Genomic DNA, 18,951 nt, shown 5'->3' with positions numbered 1-18,951 from the left:
GATGGAACAGTGATGATTCTAATGCATGCTAGTAATTCTCTGCCTGACCTTCTAGATTCATTCTGTTTTTTTTCCATCTTGCTCTGTGCTCCTAGGAATATAAACTACATGGACACATCATGGGGACTTCCCTGCCTTCAAGCTCCCATGGGGTTTCAACCAATGAAGACAAGAAGAAAGAGAGATTGAGGTATTTATTCCCCCAGCTCCCTCCTGGCTGGGCTGCAGTTTGTCAGTGGCCCAGCTCCTATTGGACACCTGCTATCAGAGCTGTGGGTCTCAGTGAGTTTCAGAAACAGCCCCTTTCCCTTGGCCCTTCAGATCCAAGGGTGGCAACAGCTTCCTACTGGTGCTGGTCTCTGGGTGCTTCACTAGCTATTGTAAAGAGTCCCCTCCTTAACTACCCCTTTGAGCACGCCACCTGCCTGCTGCCAGGACACTGACAACCCGCAGGCCCTGCCCCCCAGGCTTGATTATCTACCTGTTGCTCACAGTCATCTAGCACACAGCTAGGCACACTGTGGCCTGCAGGCCACATCTCACCTGCCACCTGTCTTTTTACAACCCTTGAACTAAGAGTGATTTTTTTCCATTTTTAAATGGTTGAAAAAAAATCAAAAGAATAATATTTTATGACATGTGAAAATTATATGAAATGCAAATCTCAGTGTTCAAAAATAAAGATTTATGGAAACACAACCACTCCTATTTGTTTCCAAATTGTCTATAGCTGTTTTCGTGCTACAATGGCCGAGTTGAGCAGTTGTGAGAGATTATAAGGCCCACAAGGCCTAAAGGGTTTACTATCTGTCCTTTACAGAGAAAGTTTGCCAGCTCCTTTCTAAGACATGCTATACGACACTGTACAATGGAAAGAGAAGGGGATCTAGGCATCACAGAAAATCTTCCTGGTCCCTTCCCTCACCAAGGCATAATGTTGAGAGACTGCTATTTAATTTCTCAAGTTACGTGGAAGGCTGGAAGGTGGTCCTGGACACTCAGGGCACCCAAAATAGAAACCAAGACACTCTCAATGTGGGAAAAGTCCTTATTGTACAGGGTGCTCTGTCCAACTCTTCAGCCTTTGCAAGAAACTCCTGCTACAGCATCCTCTGCTAGAACCCCAGGAGCCTCTTCCCTGAGCTTCCCGGAGCAGTTCCACTGCTGCCAAGCCCCGACTGTTGCACCGCCTCCTCCTCCTGCTTGAGCCGCCAAAGCTCTGCCTGCCACAGGCCCTTGGGACCAGTCTGTTCTCCTTGGCATGAAAACATGAAAGCCCTTCAGCAATTTAATAGACACTAAAGAAAGGAGAGATGGACCCAAGATGGGCATATTTTGCTGGAAGACTGGTCTGCAGAAGTGGGTAATGTGCCCCTAAAGGCTGGGAGCTGGTGGAGGGTCAGACCAGCAGCCCTCCATACCCTGGCACCTGGAAGTCAGGCTCAGCACACTATGGGTAAAACAACCTGCTCTTCTTCTCAGTCATCCTAGGGCTGGCCCAGGAGCCAAACAGTGTGTAAATAACACATCAGATTTTGTGCTTTAGTCCCTCCGGCTCAGACAGAAGGAAATTGGTTTCCTTTCATAGCTATATACACTATTATGGGCTGGGATTCAGTGTGTGGAATAAACTATTTTTAATTAGTTTTTTCAATAACTGTAAGCTGTAATCGCATCAAGTAGAAGAGAGGTAATACTGAGGTTTCAAGGGACACAGGCGAATGTATGCAGTTATTAATTAACCCTGGCAAACACTGGAAAGAAGAAAAAGGTTTGCACCTTTGCCTATGCCCTCAAGTGGGAACCACTGATGGCGAATGTACATCTCAACACAAAGGAACTCCGGGAAGATTGTCCAGACACCAACACTGCCCTAAGACTGTACCCGAGTCTCTGCAAAGAGATGAAAAGAAAAAAGGTGGTACTTGCTGCCTTCACCAAGCTCTCAAGGTTGGCTCTTTTTTGCTGTAAACACCCTCATACAGCTATTGAACTCCCTACTTCCTCATATTTTATGCAACTGGATACTCTCTCCTTTGCACTTTTAAGTAATGTCACCTAAAGCTCTATAACCCAAATATCTGTTTTTAATTTTTATAATTTTATCTTTATGCTTATAAACATTGGTGCACTAAAAGCTCACATATCTGTAGGGGGGAAATCTTCCAGCTCCCTCCCTGCAAGCTTTGCAAAGATGTTTCTCAGTCTACGACTCACCTAATTAATCGAACTCTTTCAAGGTCATCCAGTGATACTGGTGAAATATTGATTATTCCGTTGCTTGAGCCATTCACACCTCCAGGTCCTTTCTGACCCCCAGCTGCTCTTGGTATTCTAATTCCCACAGATCGAGGTATGACGCCCATAGCAGAGCTGCACAGGGACCCACTGGAGGGAGAATCAAATCCCTCTCTAGCCTCCTTGCCCACAGGAAGTTGACAGAAGAGGGATTGACCTGAAGGGTCAAGGTGTGTGCAGTACAAGTGGGAATGTAAAATGCATGAGGTAAGAGGGGTGAGGACGGGCTCAGGGTTGCTCCTGATGCCCCCACAACACTCACTGTCAGGGTCTGGCCAGAGCTGCCCCTTCCCATAATTGCTGTCATTTAGGGCCCAAGACAAACAAATGTCATTGCAATCATTTTTTTTTTAAACAACATAAAACTCCACTAAACTCTTAACAATAGCAAAATGAAATGGCAAGGAAGTTGTAGAAGAGAAAGAACATGAGACTTATTGCCAGATGGTCCAGTATGAATTTAGACTTGTCTGACCTGGGGCAAATTATTGAGCTTCCCGGGTCCTCAATTTCCTCATCTGTAAACTGAAGATGGTCATAACAATTCCTGCCTCACAGGCCACTGTGCCTGGGACTGAGAGACTGTAGAAAGCGCTATGCAAAGTTGATTGATGTCAGCGTCATTGACCAGCCCCCAAGGGCCTTCTTTTTCAGTGCCTACTTGATGCCAGGTACTTTAAATATATTATTTTTAATTCTTACAGTGACTCACAAGCTCGATATTATTATATCCATTTAACAGGTGGAGGGGCTGAACCTCAATCAGATGGAGTGAATGCTTCCGGCCACACAGCGAAGGAGTCCGGGATGAAAACCCAGTGCTGCCAGAATGTGGTCTTTTCTTTCCACCACACTGCACCTCCCACAGCCCTCTTTGTTCTAGAGCAAGGCCACTTCAGGGAAGCCTTGCCATACTGATCTCCACAGGCAGCTCTCACCAACTGTGCTTCACGTGCGTGGTCATTCCGGGGCCTGGGCGGAACGGGCACCCCTGGTGCTATGGCCTGGCTGCCTACAAAGCTAAGTGCACAGGTGGGGACACGGTGCTCCTTTGCTCCTGTGGTGATCTGGAGACACAGATCAACCCAGTGTGAATGGAACCAGGCAGAGTTGCCCACCAAAATAAAAGTGTGGCCAAAACCCAGCCCTGCCTATGGGTGAACAAAAAACATGCCCTCCAGCCACAACTGCATTCATAGAGCTTCCGGGGATGGCTCTTACCTGGGGCTGCTCCGTATGGAAACATAATCCATAGCTTGGCTCCCACAAATATGCTTATCCCACGTGCTACATATGGAAGGAGAAATCAGCTTGTATTTCATTAAACAGTTTGGCTCAGGTCTTGTGAGCAAATATTAGAATCTGCACTTGGTACAGAGTTGTAAATGCATCGTTAGCAAATCAGATGGCCGATAAAAAATACATAAATAAATCAAGCATTCCTACCGCTAAATGTTTACAAATAAGCAAAACAATGATCCCCTTGTTAAAAGTCTCTTCTGCTCTATGATTTATTAAAGTTCTGAATTCCACGTTGGGGTCCCAGGGCGTTGGAGGGTGTGGGAGTGGGCTGGTTGGTCTAAGCCGTCCGTGATCCATTCCTGCATTTGCCCGGGCACAGCTGGGCTTCCCCCAACCCAGGGACAGTGAGAGGCTCACCTGCAGGTCCAGGGCTGTCAGCTTGCCCTTGTCACTCGCATTCCGTGCGTACTCCTCAATGGTCCAAGAAGGTTGGCCCCTCTTCACCTCGGCCAACTCAGTCAGCCGCATGTCTGTGTACAGTGGGTTGCTCTTCATGTGGGCCTTGAGGGAGGCAGGGTAGGGGTGAGGGCTGAACACCTGCTCCACCAGGAAGCCGTCTTTGGGCTGCTTGGGCAGTCGGTGCTGTGGGGGAATGTCGTACTGCCTGTCTGCCTGCAGAGGGGCACAAAGAAGTCCAGAGAAGTGGCAAAGATGCCCTGGGATTTCACAGTGCAATTGAGCTGCCAGCAGCTTTCCTGTAGACATCCAGGTAGCAAAGTGCAGTTACTTCCAAGCAAATCAAAAGTGTGAAAACACAGCCATGTTGGGGGAAATTCTCTAGGAAAAGCTTATGATCATAATGTTACTAATATAAACTAACATTTCTGTGCCAGAAAAAGGTTATTTAATGGAATCTTTATGCCATCGCTACCATTGTGAATACCCATTGTACAGGTAGGAAAACAGAGCCCAGACTCAGTAACTTGCCCCAGGCACACAGCTAGTAAGGGGTGGAGCTAGGATTTAAACCTGATCATCTGGCTTTAGAGAGTCTTTAACTACTGATATTAATGCCCCCTCTTTCTTTTACCGTTTTGCACGGGGTACAGATGAGTAAAAGTCCTTTCCTCAAGGAACTCGCTGAAAACCCTGATGCTACACTGCTTCTTTGGAAGGAAGAAGCTGAGTCAGAAAGCACATGTTGAGAGCTTCTACTGATTTTCCTAGGCAGCAGATGGGCCCCTGTCAGAAGGAATACGGCCTTCAGAATAAGAGAGCAGTCTGGGCAGCAGTGTGGAGGTAGGACGGTGCCTAAAACAGGTGGCAATAGTTTATATTCTGAGTAATTGAATGCAACCCAAAGGTTTCTGCTCTCAGTATACCTGTCCTAAGACTGGGTCAGTGCTCATTTCTGTGACCTCTTAGGACTATGTCCAGACCCTTGGCCAGCATTTGTGCCTTTGAACTATAACCACCTGTTTGCCCATCTGGCTTCTCTGCTAAACTATGAGTTCCTTGAAGGCAAGGGATCGTTTTGTTCACCTTTTAATCCCCTTCTCCAGCAAGATGATACCACCAAGTAGAAGACACTCCATGAATATTCATCAAAGGGTTAGAAGCCAATTATATGTAGTCATGTATACAGAACAGAGAGCAAAGAAGTTGTGTATCTCAGTAACAGCAAGAGAAAAAGGAAAAAAGAAGAATGTGAGTCAAGGTGTGTGTACAGAAGGAAGAGAAGGAGAATGTTTAGGTGTGATGCGATGAGAGTTGATGTGCAAGAATGTGGTGGGCACATGTGGTGTATGTGTGTATGTGTATGAGTGTGTGGATCATATGATTACATAGGGGCTAGAAGCACACATGGTGTATGTGTGTATGTGTGTGAGCGTGTGGATCATACGCTTGCATAGGGGCTGGAAGCACACATGGTGTATGTGTGTATGTGTGTGAGCATGTGGATCATACGCTTGCATAGGGGCTGGAAGCACACGTGGTGTATGTGTGTATGTGTGTGAGTGTGTGGGTCATACATTTGCATAGGGGTTGGAAGCACACGTGGTGTATATGTGTACGTGTGTGAGTGTGTGGGTCATACATTTGCATAGAGGTTGGAAGCACACGTGGTGTATGTGTGTACGTGTGTGAGTGTGTGCATCCTACACCTGCATGGGGACTGGAAACACATCTCCACCTACCAGCAAACCCAACCCATTGACTTTTACCCAAATGGAGCATAACATTTGGCTATTCCAGACCATCAAGACTGCTGACACTGACACAGAGAACACAGGATAAACCCACACAAGAAAATGAGGTTCCTTCTTATTTTCTAACTCATCAAAGCCAAGTATCTTCTAAGAGACTTCACCAGTTTTTGCTCATCACCACCACCCAACACTCAGAGAGCTCCTATTACATGCAGAGTCTGCACCAAGCTGGGAGGAAGGGTAGATGGTGATAATATAACTACAATGGCAGCCACTGCAGGCATAATTGACATTAACCAAGGGCTATGTGTCCACCACTCTGCTCAGGGCTAAACATGCATTGTCTTCATTTCATCTTCTCATTAAAATTCTGAGGTTGTAAATATTATTGTCCCTAGTATGGATGTGGAAACTCAGGTCAGAAAGGTTAAGAGACTGACCCAACGTCAGACAGCTGGTAAGAGGCAGAGCCAGGATTTGAAACTGTTTTCGCTTCTAAGATGGAAAGTTTCATTGCTGCCCATGCCTGTTTGTATCACTGAGTTTGTGTTCTTACTGGGCAGTCAATACATATACATAATACGTATTTTCAAAAAAAAGTTTGCATCCACTATGTCTGAACAAACAGGAGTAAGGGCTGGAGACCAGCAATAAGCCCTAGGAAAGCTTACAGAGACTTATGAAGTAAGGGGCCTTGAGGGGAACATAGGACTTAGATCAGTACGGGGGAGGTGGACCAGAGAGTCTTGGTGGAGGATTCATGTGAAGAAAAATTTGACAGTGAAATAGGACCTGGCCATCATAGGTGCTCAATTAGTGTTTACTGAATCGGTGACCAAATGAATGAGCATGGTTATTTTGAGGAAAAACAGGAAAACTCATCAAGGTAGAGCAGGGTCCAGTCAAGGTATAACAGAGCCTTCTGGTTGAGGAAAGGTACATGAAATTCACAGGGTTGTGAAGGCCTGACTAAGAAGTTTGCAACTCTTTGCGGAGGCAAAGGAGAGTCAGAGAAGAGTGGGGAATAGGGGACCCTGCGCAACCACAGAGAGTGGCATTTTAGGAAAGTGAATGCAGCAGTGGCCCATGAGATGAGATGGAAGGTGGAGAATGTGCCCAAGCATCCCCAGTAGGGGAAGAGCCTTGACTCAAGGTAGAAGTGTAAATGGAAAAGAAGGCAGAGTTGCAGGAGACATGACAGAACACAAATCCATAGGGTCTGGTAGCTATGCTGGACACAGTGAGCCCAAGAAGAGGGACCAAAGGGGCTTCTTCAGTTTGGAGGATTGCTACAATGCTGACCCCATCCTCACCTCTCCCAGAATGGAAATAGTGAGAGGGAACACTGGTTTTAAAGGAACAGAAAAGCCTGCTTTGGGAACTGTAGATTTTGACATGTAGACAAGATATTTAGGGAAACTGGCCTTTAGCAGTTTGACATATGCAACCAAAGCTCCAAAGGCGGGTTGGGTCTGGTCACTACCATGGGAATCACCACCTCAAAGTTGGTGAGAGCCACAAGCCAGGAAGGAGAAATGAGGTTGCAGAAGGGGACAAAATAAAGAGAATGCAACTTTGTGTTAGGCCTATCGAGCGGATCTGACTCAAGCTTGTGACTGCTCATTCCTGCTGGCTTTGTGAAGCTTTGACATTTGATAGGTGGGAGGCATGGCTAGTTCAGTTTAACCTGATATTTCTACAGAAGCACCTAACCATTTGAGTTCTCTAAATGGCCACTGTTCAATGATATCTGAAACCCAAAGCACCAGAAACCTGGCCAGACCCTGGCAGCTAAGAGACAGTGACAATAGAACCCGAGCAGAGGACTGGATCTGGGTGTCTTGTGCCCAGCATGGCAGCACAAACCAAATTCTGGATCCTCTCCAGCACCAAACGTGGTAAGCCGCTCCATAAGGGCAGAGTGGTAATCAGCAGACACCAGAGGTGTCTTTAAAATCAGAAAAAAAAAAAAGACTTCTTCTACTCCCTCCCCTCTTTGGACCCTGAAAATTTCCTTAAAACCCAGTTTTCCAAGCTTTTCCTTCTCAGCACCATTTAAGGAGCTCAGCCTCCTCCCTGGCTTTGAATGTCTATAGCCCACACCACTGTCACTCTCTGACAACACAGACCTTGGAGACCTCAGGAGCAGGGACTTGTCTGTCCACTGACCTTCTAGAAGCAGGACATGGAATGGAGACAATCAACACACTGAAGTTGTATCACCTTGGCCAGAAAGGGGTCACTATAACCCAGTTAGAATGAACAGGATTGGCCACAGGTCCCACAGAAACAAATCATCCTTACTGCAGGGGGTGAGAGAAAGAAAGGATTCAAGTATATGTGTACACAATGATTCTAGGACTGAGGAAGTGAAGTCTGCTATAAACATGCAAAAGAACTGTACTTATGTGAAACAGCCTCCAACAAGCAACAGTGTAGAGAAAAAAAACTAAAAAGGAAAGGAAGACAGCAGATTAAGCATTGCTGTCTTTTTTTGAGACAGAGTCTCGCTCCATTGCCCAGGCTGGAGTGCAGTGCGTGACCTCGGCTCACTGCAACCTCCGCCTCCTGGGTTCAAGCAATTCTCCTGCCTTGGCCTCCTGAGTAGCTGGGACTACAGGCTCGTGTCACCACACCCAGCTAACTTTTTACATTTTTAGTAGAGATGGGGTTTCAACACATTGGCCAGGCTGGTCTCGAACTCCTGACCTCATGATCCTAGTTATCATTTTACTTCCTAACCATCAATTTATTTTATAATGAAAAAAACCCTCATGCTTAAAAAGGAACATCACACATGCAATGAAGTCTATGAAAGGGATGTATCAGCTAGCACCCTTTTCAGCATTTTCCCTCATGTACCTGACCTGCATCCTGCTATTTCAGAAATGACAGGAAGATACCCTTGGTGATGCTTGCCTGGGCTGACACATTCCCCATTCTATGAAAATCTGTTCTCACACCACCTGTCCCATGAATCCCAACCCTACGTTCTGCTGTCGGCACCATCACAGCATGTGCTCCTCCTAGCTGACGGACAACTTGGCGGAACACACAACCTGCCTATGTTGTCCTCTCTATTCCAATGTGAAAAGCCTGCCAAACCTGGAAAGATAATTGGCACACAGAGGACAGGCCTCTTGCCTGTTTAATGCCATGTTCAAGGCTTTGAAATGTGCCAGGGCTATGATGAAGCTGGTGCCTGATTTTGTGAACTTAAATTTAAATTACCTCTTTAGATTTCCGATGCCAGTCTTTATTATCTCCTGGGCCTGTGTCTTTTATCTCCTCCTCATTGAGGCCCACACGGTTGGTGTAAGTGATGGTACGCCAGTCTCTGGGTGAGTTGGAGATGCTGGCGATTTTGGACTCCGTGGCACTGTTCTCCTCTGTTAGGGATCTAGAGGATGGCCTGGTGAAGAGGCTTTTTTTTAAGGCCTTGACCCGCAGGCTCTCGCTGTTGCTCCCACTAGCATCAGAGCAGCACCAGTCGGGGTTGTTCTCCAGTTTTGGTCCATGGGAGCCACTGTGTGCACGGAACATCCGGGGAGAGGCACTGTCATCAGACGGAACCTCGCTCGTCAAGGAGTTCAGATCTATCTGCACACTCACCTTCTCAGGCTGTTGCATTTTCTGGTCCAATTTATTTAGTTTGCCCAAGACCTGGGAGATTTCCTCACGGACACCCGACAGGGATTCCAGCTTCCGTTCAATTTCGCCGATCCTGAGCACCAGTTTGCACACACTGGTCTTCAGTTCTTCTTCCGAATGGTGGGTGTTTTCAGGCCGGTTGCCCTTGTCTCCCTTGCTGCTGGGGACCCCATTGGCAATTTTGGTTAAGTTGTGCTCGGGGGAACTATCGCAGTCTGACTTATGGAGCTGAGACAAGGACCCTGTGCTGTTGTAGCAGGACGACTGTATCACTCCTGTGGAGCCACTGATGCTCATGTCATCAAGAAATCGGAAAATGTCACTGATGTCGTCGCTGACAATTTCTGAGTCATCGTCTGAGTGCTTCATGGTGTGCCTGTCACTGTACTTGCCCTGACTGGAGGTGCACAGGTCTCTGCATTTCTTGGGCTCCAGCACGTGCTCAGTCTGGGTGCCCACGCTACTGGTATCTGAGCTGAGCTGCCCACTGGAGCAGTTAATGCTCTTGTCTTTAAACTTTTTGACTGGTTCATGCTTCTCCAAGTCAACAGGGGAGGAGATCTCTTTAGATTTGAGCCCGTTTGGTTTTGCCGCATAAGCAATGGGGAGAATTGGCTGTTGATCCTTTGGCGGGAGGTAAGTCGGGCGCCTGTCTGGGGCTGGGAAATTGGGAGTCTGGCTACTGGCATTTGGATAGCGTAGCCTCTCCTCGGAGGGATTTCTATTGAAAAAGGACCGTTCAAAGTCAGGAACTTCCTCCGTGTTTAGGCTCCAGCTTTTGGCTGGCCAGGGAGTCTGCTTGTGGGGCCTCCCTGGACAGCGCCTGGCTTCTTGGGTTCCCATCACTGGAGTGGGCCCAAAATACGTAGAGGCTTGAAGGTCATCTAAGCTTTCATGCTTTGCTCGCCTTTTGTCAGGAACCGGGGAATACACCGGATTCAGGTACTGGCTGTTATAGGGCATTTCAAAGCTGTGGTTGAAGAAGGGTGGCTTGTGGGGTTCCTTTCGGCTCTGGGGCTCCCCGTGCTCATTCTCTGCTTTGCTGACGGGGCCAACCAAACTGGGGGACACCGCCATCAAATTGTGAAAATCCTCTTTAAAGATATTCCTTTTCTGGACACAGGACTGAACCACAAATGGCTCGTCATTGGAAATGAAGGTCTCCTTGATGCTCTGGTTGATGGGCAGCGAGTCCTGGTCTGAAATGGACTCATTTTCTATGTTCATGGGGAAGTAGGTCCTCTGCATCTCACAGGGCTGAGGGCTGGTCACAGAGTACGGGGCCAGGGCCTGCAGCCTGTCCAGGGAAGCAGCACGGTTTTTCACCTCTTTGCTAACTCCCAACAGGAAATTAGGCTCAGAGGCAGGGACAAACTGCGGGCAGTCCTTGCAGTCCATCTTCCGGCACTTGGACGACTGCCTGGTGGGGTAGCCCCGGCTGAAAGACCTCTCACTCAGCTCACAGTTCAGGGGCTCACACTCGGCTGCATTGCAGATCTCTGTATCCGACCTGCATGATTCAAAGGACGCCTCCTTCTTGCGCACCTTCTGGCGACCCGTAGGCAGCTTCTCCTTGGCTGCCCCACCATTCATTTGGATCAGATTAAATATCGTCACAATATCTGCTGCCACCATGATTTTCTTTGATTGCTGGTTATTCACAGTACATTTCATCTTGTCTTTGAATAGAGTGGCTGGAAAATTGGGATCGAGACAAGCCGTGTAGAAGAGCACGCTTCTCAGTTTGGCAAGCTGCGACAGATCGAACCGGGCACAGAGAGATTTGCACAGGTCCTGATAAGAAACGGTATTTTGCTTGCTGTCCAGTTCCTCCAAGATCTTCACCAAGAAGAGGGAAGTTTCCTGATTGGTCTCCATGATTTATTACTTGAAAAGCTCGCTGACTACACTGAAACTTCAGGTCAGTTCTGTGGTGGCAATATTGAGAAAGAGAGGAGGAAAAGAGGATTATAAACACCATTGGAGTTTGAAGTCAAGCTTCTTATAAACCGTATAGAGAAATACAAAGAAAAACATTTTAATGATTAAAAATGTAGTAAGGACAGTAAAAATATTCATAACATTCGATTTAGTAATTTCCTTCCTGGGAACCTACCTTAATGATTAATGATAACAATTATGCTTAAAGGTGTTCACTATGATGGCACTTATAATAATGAGAAAGCAAAACATCTTAAATATCCAAATAGGTGAATACATAAACATGTTATGATATACCATGAATTTCTACAAACATTAAACTACATTAATGTACATTCTTACAATGGAATACTACTCATCAGCAAAAAAGAATAAACCACTAGTATATGCAAGGACATGGATGAATCTCGAATGTATTGTGTGTGGGTGGAAGAAGCCAGAGTCAGAAGGTACATCCTCCACTGCATGATTCCATCTTAATGACATTCTGGAAGACAGATCAGTAGTTGCCGAGAACTGGATGTGAGGAGGGGGGTGGACCTCAAAGGGGCACAGAGAAGTTTTCCTAAATGATATAATTGTTCTACATCCTGGTTGTGGTGGTGGTTACATGACTGTAGGCATTTGTCAAAACTCACAGGACTCTAAACTAGAAAGTGTAAGTTTTACTGTACATAAATAATAACTCAACTTAGAAATTACATAATGAAGACTTTTCTTTTTTTTTTTTTTTTTTTTGAGACAGAGTCTCGCTCTGTGCCCCAGGCTGGAGTGCAGTGGCACGATAACTATGATATAATATGGAGTGAAAAAATATGAAAATAAATCAGTATAAGATCATAATTGTATAAAATTATGTATTCTTGAAAACAAAAATGAAAAAATAATGTGCACTAAGATGCTAATAGTAGTTAAGTTTGGATTGTAAATATGGATTTTTTTTTCTGAATTAGTAACCTCTCTTCCCTAATACTTTATTATGTAAGTTATCAAATACACAGCAAAGTTGAAAGAATTTTATAGTGAACACTAATATACCCAACATCTGGATTCTCCATTAATATTTTACTTTATTTGCTTTATTACATATCTATCCATATTTTCATCATCAAAGTTTCTTTCTTAATTCACTTCAGAGTAAATTGCAGACATCTGTACACTTCTTCCAAATACTTCATCATATATATCATTAACCCAAGTTCAATAATTGTTCACAGATTTTCTTTTAATGTAAAATGTACATACAATGAAGTGTACAAATCTTAAGGGTGCATTGGCTGAAGTTTCAACAATTATGTATGCCTGCGTAGAAACTGAAGCCCCTGTAAAGAACTAAAATGTTCCCATTGCCCCAGAAAGTTCCCTCACACCCTTTTCTGTTCAACCACTGTTATTTTTATAGGTTTCTTTTTTAATCATTTCCCATCTTTTCTAAAATTCTTTACAATGAGCATTTGTTATTTTGTAAGCACCAAACAATAATAAACTTTACTTTGAAATTGAACAAAAACAGTACATTAACAAATCTTGGATGGGCAAATTAAAAATACCAAACCAAACATTTAACAAAATTTCATTAGAGAAGGTCTTCACCCTTGGTTGATAAACATAGATGCAGGTTCTAAGACTTGCAGAGACACATCAAATTACACATTGTGTTCATTTCCCTGGTCGCATACTGCTTAGAAAATTAGTATTCTGATAACTGATTTATTGATTTTAAAGCTAACACAGTCCACATGTATCCAACCCATTTTCTAGGGGAATGGTATATTTTCTTTGGATTACATTTTAGCAGCTCGAGGTAATGAGCTTTCTCTCCATCCTGAAGGTAGCCACTCCCAGTGGGCTTCTATAAACATTAACCTGGTTTCTCCCATGAATGTCTGGAGGGATATGCAGAGACCAGTGGTTCGCATTTTCTTGCAAGGAAAAGGAAACAAACCCTTGACAGGTTCTGTTCCTGCCCAGAACAAGTCACTGGGAAAACCATTTTTTTCCATCCCGCCCCAGCCTTCCAATCCATCTGATGGAAGCATTCTGTGTCCAAATGTTCTGGCTTGTTAAAGCGGTGGACAACCTGTCACATGGGGTCTCAAGTAAATTAATGGGTATAGATATCAGAGCACAGGATCAGTGAATGTAATTTTGGGAACAGCAACTACAACTCATGCATATATTTTATAGCTTGGGTGACACGAAGCACTTTCAGGACTTCTTTTTTTTTGTTTGTTTGAGACGGAGTCTCGCTCTGCCGCCCAGGCTGGAGTGCAGTGGCCAGATCTCAGCTCACTGCAAGCTCCGCCTCCTGGGTTTACGCCATTCTCCTGCCTCAGCCTCCCGAGTAGCTGGGACTACAGGCTAAGCTAATCTCATGTGTGTCCTACCATGCACCTCCCAGGAAAACCCAACACTTTGCTTCTCTGGGAAGATTTCTCAACTTTCTATCCTACTTTGCATGGCAAAGGAAGTCTTAATCCCAGGTCAAAAACCCTATTTGGAAAACCAAGGCCCAGTGTCTCCTGAAGTGAATAAAAGAAGTACAAATATGGTAAGCCTGAGTTATATTTTATCAAAACTGAAATTAGGAGGTCTGTGGATGGAAACAGGTGCATGGACATGCGTGCAGCACAGGTGCATGTGATGATCAGTTATCATAGAGAAACCGCACCCAGATTTCCTACAATGCACCAAGGAGAACCAGAGAGGAAGAAGAGCAAGAGGAGAGATGGATTGAAAAATCGGTTTCCAGGCTCTTAGCAGTGGAACAGGATCCAACCTCCAGCATGAAGCCCTGAGCAATCTGCCTTATTTGACCACACAAACAACTGTGTAGGGTAGGAAGAGCACCCGCATGTTACAGATAAGGAAACTGAGGAACTCAGAGAGGAAGCAACTGTATAATCCAGAGAGGTGATATGAGTTGCTGGGGGTTCAGTATTGGGTTAGGGGCCCAAGTGGACTCCAACCCAGGTCTTCTGACGCTATTGAAGGGGCACTAGGCTCAATCGCATGCCAGGAGGACAAACATCCACCGCCTACTGACAGAGGTGAATGAGGGGTGGAGGAGCCACCGTGGACTGACCACCTACTATGTGCTGAGGCCTTACATGATTTTAAGCAACAGCTCAGAGAGGGGGGCACGGACATTCCCCAGTTATTCAAGAGAAATGAGGAAAAGGAGGCTAGAGAAACTCCACTGAGAGCATGAGGCATCACAGTCTGAAGCCGGATCTGGTCAAAGAGCAAGGCAGAAATAGCCGTCCGGAATCTCTGGGGGCTGAGCAAAACTGCCTTGGGACATATGTGCATGCACCCCCACACACACACACAGCTTCACACTTACACAGACTCACCCATACACTCACACGCAGACACATTCACATAGCTTCACTCAGATTCACCCAGATACACCTACACGCACTCACATAGCTTCACACTCACACAGACTCACCCATACACTCACATGCAGACACATTCACAGCTTCACACTCACAGAACTTCACTCAGACTCACCTAGACACACACACCCACACAGCTTCACAGACTCACCCACACACACTCACACTCAGACTCACCCACACACTCACACCCACACACAGACTCACCCAGACTCACACCCACACCCACATACACCCACACACAGACTCACCCAGACACCCACACACACTCACACACACAGACTCACCCAAACACACACACCCACACACACTCACAGACACCCATTCACACACACACTCACCCACTCACACCCACAGCCACTCACAGACTCACCCACACACCCACATACACTCACACACACTCACCCAGACTGTCACACACACCCACATACACACTCATAGACTCACCCATACACACTCACAGACTCACCCACTCACACCCAGATACACACAGACTCACACCCACACACTCACAGACTCACACACACCCACATACACACTCACAGACTCACCCGTACAGACTCACCCATACACACTCACAGACCCACTCACACCCAGATACACACACTCAGACTCACACCCACACACTCATAGACTCACCCAGACACACACCCACACACACTCACCCATACACTCATATAGCTTCACACCCAGACTCACACCCACACACACTCACAGACTCACCCACACACTCACAACACACAGACTCACCCACACACTCACATAGCTTCACACTTGCACAGCTTCAGTCATGCAGACTCAGACATACACATACCCAGACACACTCATCACAGCTTCAGTCATACACTCACACACATCCAGACACTTGCACAGCTTCCCACTCACACAGCTTCCCACTCACAGAGACCTACACACACACGCTCATACACATACAACCACACATTCATACACTCAGGCATACACTCACACAGACCTACACTCATACACACCCGCATGCACACTGTCGCACTTCCACATACCCGTGTGTATACATAATTCACACAAGTACTCAAGCTCCCACACATCCACAAACACATTCACACCTCTGCACACACACATTCACAAACACGTATACACCCACACACAGGCTCACTCACAATCCCCACACCTTTTCTCTCCTAGGTGTCTCTTAGCTCTGTCCTCAGGGTTTAAACTTTCTTAAGATCCCAGCACATCTCCACATGCATATTTTGGGGATTAAGCAGTGAACAAATCCACCCTCTCTGGCGTTTGGGAAGCTGACCCCCATGATGCCGCACATTGCCTGCCGACAAGATCTGCAAACACAGCCACTGCAGCACCCTGTCACCCCATCCCCGGGGGAAGAGCTCCGCCACCTGGCTTCAGAGCTCCTTGACCAGGAACAGCCACGCCCAGCGCGGCAGGGAAGCTGGCAGGAGGAGCCGGTGAGCAGCAGAGATCCGAAAATCATGAGACCAGACTGGGGATTGCCTGCAGCACATCAGGCCCCCATCGGGTCCAACTGACTGCCCAAGCCAACACCGCAGTCCAGGCCTCCCCTCCCCTGTGTCTCACGCAGACCCGTCTACTTGGAGGCCTGCTGCCTGGGCTGCCCACATCTCCCCGCAGTCCTGCTCACCCACGCCGGCTCCTGTGACAGCCCTTCTGCCCCAGTCCCTCGCCAGGTCCCAGAGTCTCCTCTAGCTGTTCCCTCCGTGGTGCTCCACAGCCTTCCGCCTCTGCCTTGGCTAAAGCGCTTATCACCCAGGAGTTTTCAACCAGGTAAGATTCACCTGGGATGGTTTTGAAACATATTGAGACCCGAACTCCCCTACCCTAGACCAGTTAAATCAGAATTCCTGGGAGGGGTCCAGGTCTTTAGGAGTTTTAAAAGCCACCCCAAATTTCTGAACCATGGGCCTCCAGATTTTGGGACCGAGAAGACCCATTTATTTAGTAAGTCGGAGGGATGAGGTTTGTGAAAGGCATTGAAGCCTAATGGTAGAGAGGAGTGACAGGGGCCCACAGACCTGGGCTCAGACTCCAGTCCTGCCCACTATGTGACGTTGGATAGGTTACTTACAGCTCCCACACGCTACCTCACTTTTTTCATCTGTAACAATGGGTTTAATTAACAAGCATATGTAAAGCACTTAATAATAAAGAGCCTCCCATGTGATAGCCATTCAACAAATAACAGCTGTCACTCATGGAACAGCTGTAGCGATGGGAATACTAGCAGTCTCAGTGGCTTTATGCCTCACAGCACCCTCCGCAGGTTATAAAAAAGGAGTATTTTTGAAAAATGACTCCATTCTATACAAAGAGCAAGAGACGCCTGCCTAAAGCAGGATTCTGGCCTCTCAAGTTTTACATTTTCAACTTACTTAAAGACTTTTAGTTTCTCGTTATAGAAAGCTTCATCCTCAACCACACGTTCCCATGGACCTTCAGTAGACCGACGATTTACTGCCTCTGTCTAGGCTGCACACAACCTCAGAGGGGAATAACAAATTGGCTGTGGGGTTCATTATTCAGCTTTTTTTTAAAAAATAGGAAGACAGTTCATAAACTGATTCCATGAAAAAGTTCTGAAAGCCAGAGGTTGAAATTGCTCACTCAGAATAAATGGGGGTGCTCTCGTCACCCGCCAATCCAAACCATGGCACACCCTCCTCACTATGTGGCTCTCACTTTGTGCATCTGCCTCATGTGTCCTTGAAGATTCTGTAGGTGTCTAGCCCCGCTAAAACTTGTTTCTGAGCACCCAGTATGTGCATGAGACTGGGCTAGGCACAGCCAGGAAAGGTAAAGGTGCTGCCCCAATAGAGCCCACAGTCCCTGGGAAGAAAACACTCTTTAGAGAGGGCTGGATGGGACCACAGTGAACTACAGCCTAACCCTTCATTTTATGGTCAAGAAAACTGGGGTCCAGAGAGTAACATGACTTTTCAAAGGCACATGTAGAGCTAGTGGCAGAACTGTCCCCAGCACCCAGGGTTCCTGACATCTAGACTGTTTTCATAAATGTCTGCAAAAATGCCAGTTCTGACTGTCAAGTGCCAGAGGAGCATAAACATGGAGCTGGGAACCCGATTAAGGGGGAGATGAATCCCAGCCATGGGGAAAAGGTAAAGCTGGCTTCACAGGGAAGGTGCCATCGGCAACGGCCACAAAGACTAAAGAGGAGGAGAGTGTTTGATGGTCTGGAGGAAAGGGACAGATTAGGTACTCCAGGCAGAGGGCAAAAGGCATGAAGGTACAGGGCAGCAGGGAAGAGTCTGTGTGTCTGGTAGGGATGGAGAGAAGGAGGTGGAGCTGGACAAACAGTTAGAATTTAGATAGGGAGTGCTATGGTTTGATTGTGTCCCTTTAAGATTCAGGTGTTGCCAATGTGATAGTTTCAAGAAGTGGGAGCTTTAAGACCCCCTCCCAGGAATTCTGATTTAATTGGTCTAAGGTGGGGGAGGCCAGGTCTCAATATGTTTTAAAACCATCCCAGGTGATTGTGATTAGGTCATAAGGACTCCTCCCTCGTGAATGGGATTCATGCCCTTATAAAATGAGGCTTTGTGCAGCACTCTGCTAACTTGCCCTTTTGCTATGTGAAGATGCAGCAAAAATGCCCTCACCAGATACATCAGAAACTGGCACCTAGATCTTGGACTTCCCAGCCTCCAGAACCATGAGAATTAAATTTATGTTCCTTATAAATTACCTAGTCTCATGTATTCTGTTATAGCAGCACAAACATACTAAGATAGGGCAGTACACTAAACTCTGGGCTGGGAGTCTGAACTCAATTATGTAGTAAATAAGAGCTGGGAACTGACAAAGTAGGTGTTAGAGCAGAGCAAGCCTGCGGTTAAGATGAGCACTGCAACCTACAGAATACACTGATGGGGATCCGCATTGTCTTAGCCCCTTTCAAAACCTCCTACCCATACACAGCGAGGGGAAGAACTCCAAGCTCCTCTAATTCCTAACCCATGGGTATTTCCACTAGAAATAGAAAGCTACAATAGTCTGTAGCTTTGGGAAAGGCCAGAACCAGATGCCTGATTTTTCTTCCCATTACCCTATGTCGCCTTGTTCATTTCTCATGCCACATTCCGGACATGATAAATGTTATTGCTGTCCAGTCTACCGAGCTAAAATGAATACCCACCCTTTCACAATCTTACGCATATTCAACTGCTCACACTCTT

The 18,951-nt window shown here is 46.4% G+C and overlaps 1 protein-coding gene and 1 long non-coding RNA gene across 3 annotated transcripts in view; one reads left to right on the top strand and one right to left on the bottom strand.

Annotated features, from left to right (window-relative positions):
- LOC123574464 (uncharacterized) overlaps nt 1-11,734 on the top strand; it is a 201,619-nt gene extending 189,885 nt beyond the window's left edge. Inside the window, exons 2-3 of the long non-coding RNA XR_012415244.1 lie at nt 96-190; nt 11,091-11,734. This is a non-coding gene — a long non-coding RNA (uncharacterized lncRNA). The remainder of the gene's footprint in view (nt 1-95; nt 191-11,090) is intronic.
- MINAR1 (membrane integral NOTCH2 associated receptor 1) overlaps nt 1-18,951 on the bottom strand; it is a 41,610-nt gene that overhangs the window by 5,100 nt on the left and 17,559 nt on the right. Inside the window, exons 2-4 of one of the 2 annotated variants that reach the window (XR_006699372.3) lie at nt 8,982-11,329; nt 3,958-4,212; nt 3,520-3,585 (exon numbers count right to left, since the gene is read on the bottom strand). Coding sequence is in view for 1 of the 2 variants with exons in the window: in XM_045395886.2 (XP_045251821.2) it covers nt 3,958-4,212; nt 8,982-11,279 (2,553 nt within the window). In the remaining variant the exon portion in view is untranslated. The remainder of the gene's footprint in view (nt 1-3,519; nt 3,586-3,957; nt 4,213-8,981; nt 11,330-18,951) is intronic. The other variant, XM_045395886.2, reaches the window with a different exon arrangement.

The sequence above is a fragment of the Macaca fascicularis genome, chromosome 7 (assembly GCF_037993035.2).
Source record: "Macaca fascicularis isolate 582-1 chromosome 7, T2T-MFA8v1.1".
Classification (NCBI taxonomy): domain Eukaryota; kingdom Metazoa; phylum Chordata; class Mammalia; order Primates; family Cercopithecidae; genus Macaca; species Macaca fascicularis.
Note: the sequence above shows the minus strand (reverse complement) of the source record. Positions and strands in the feature narration are given on the sequence as shown.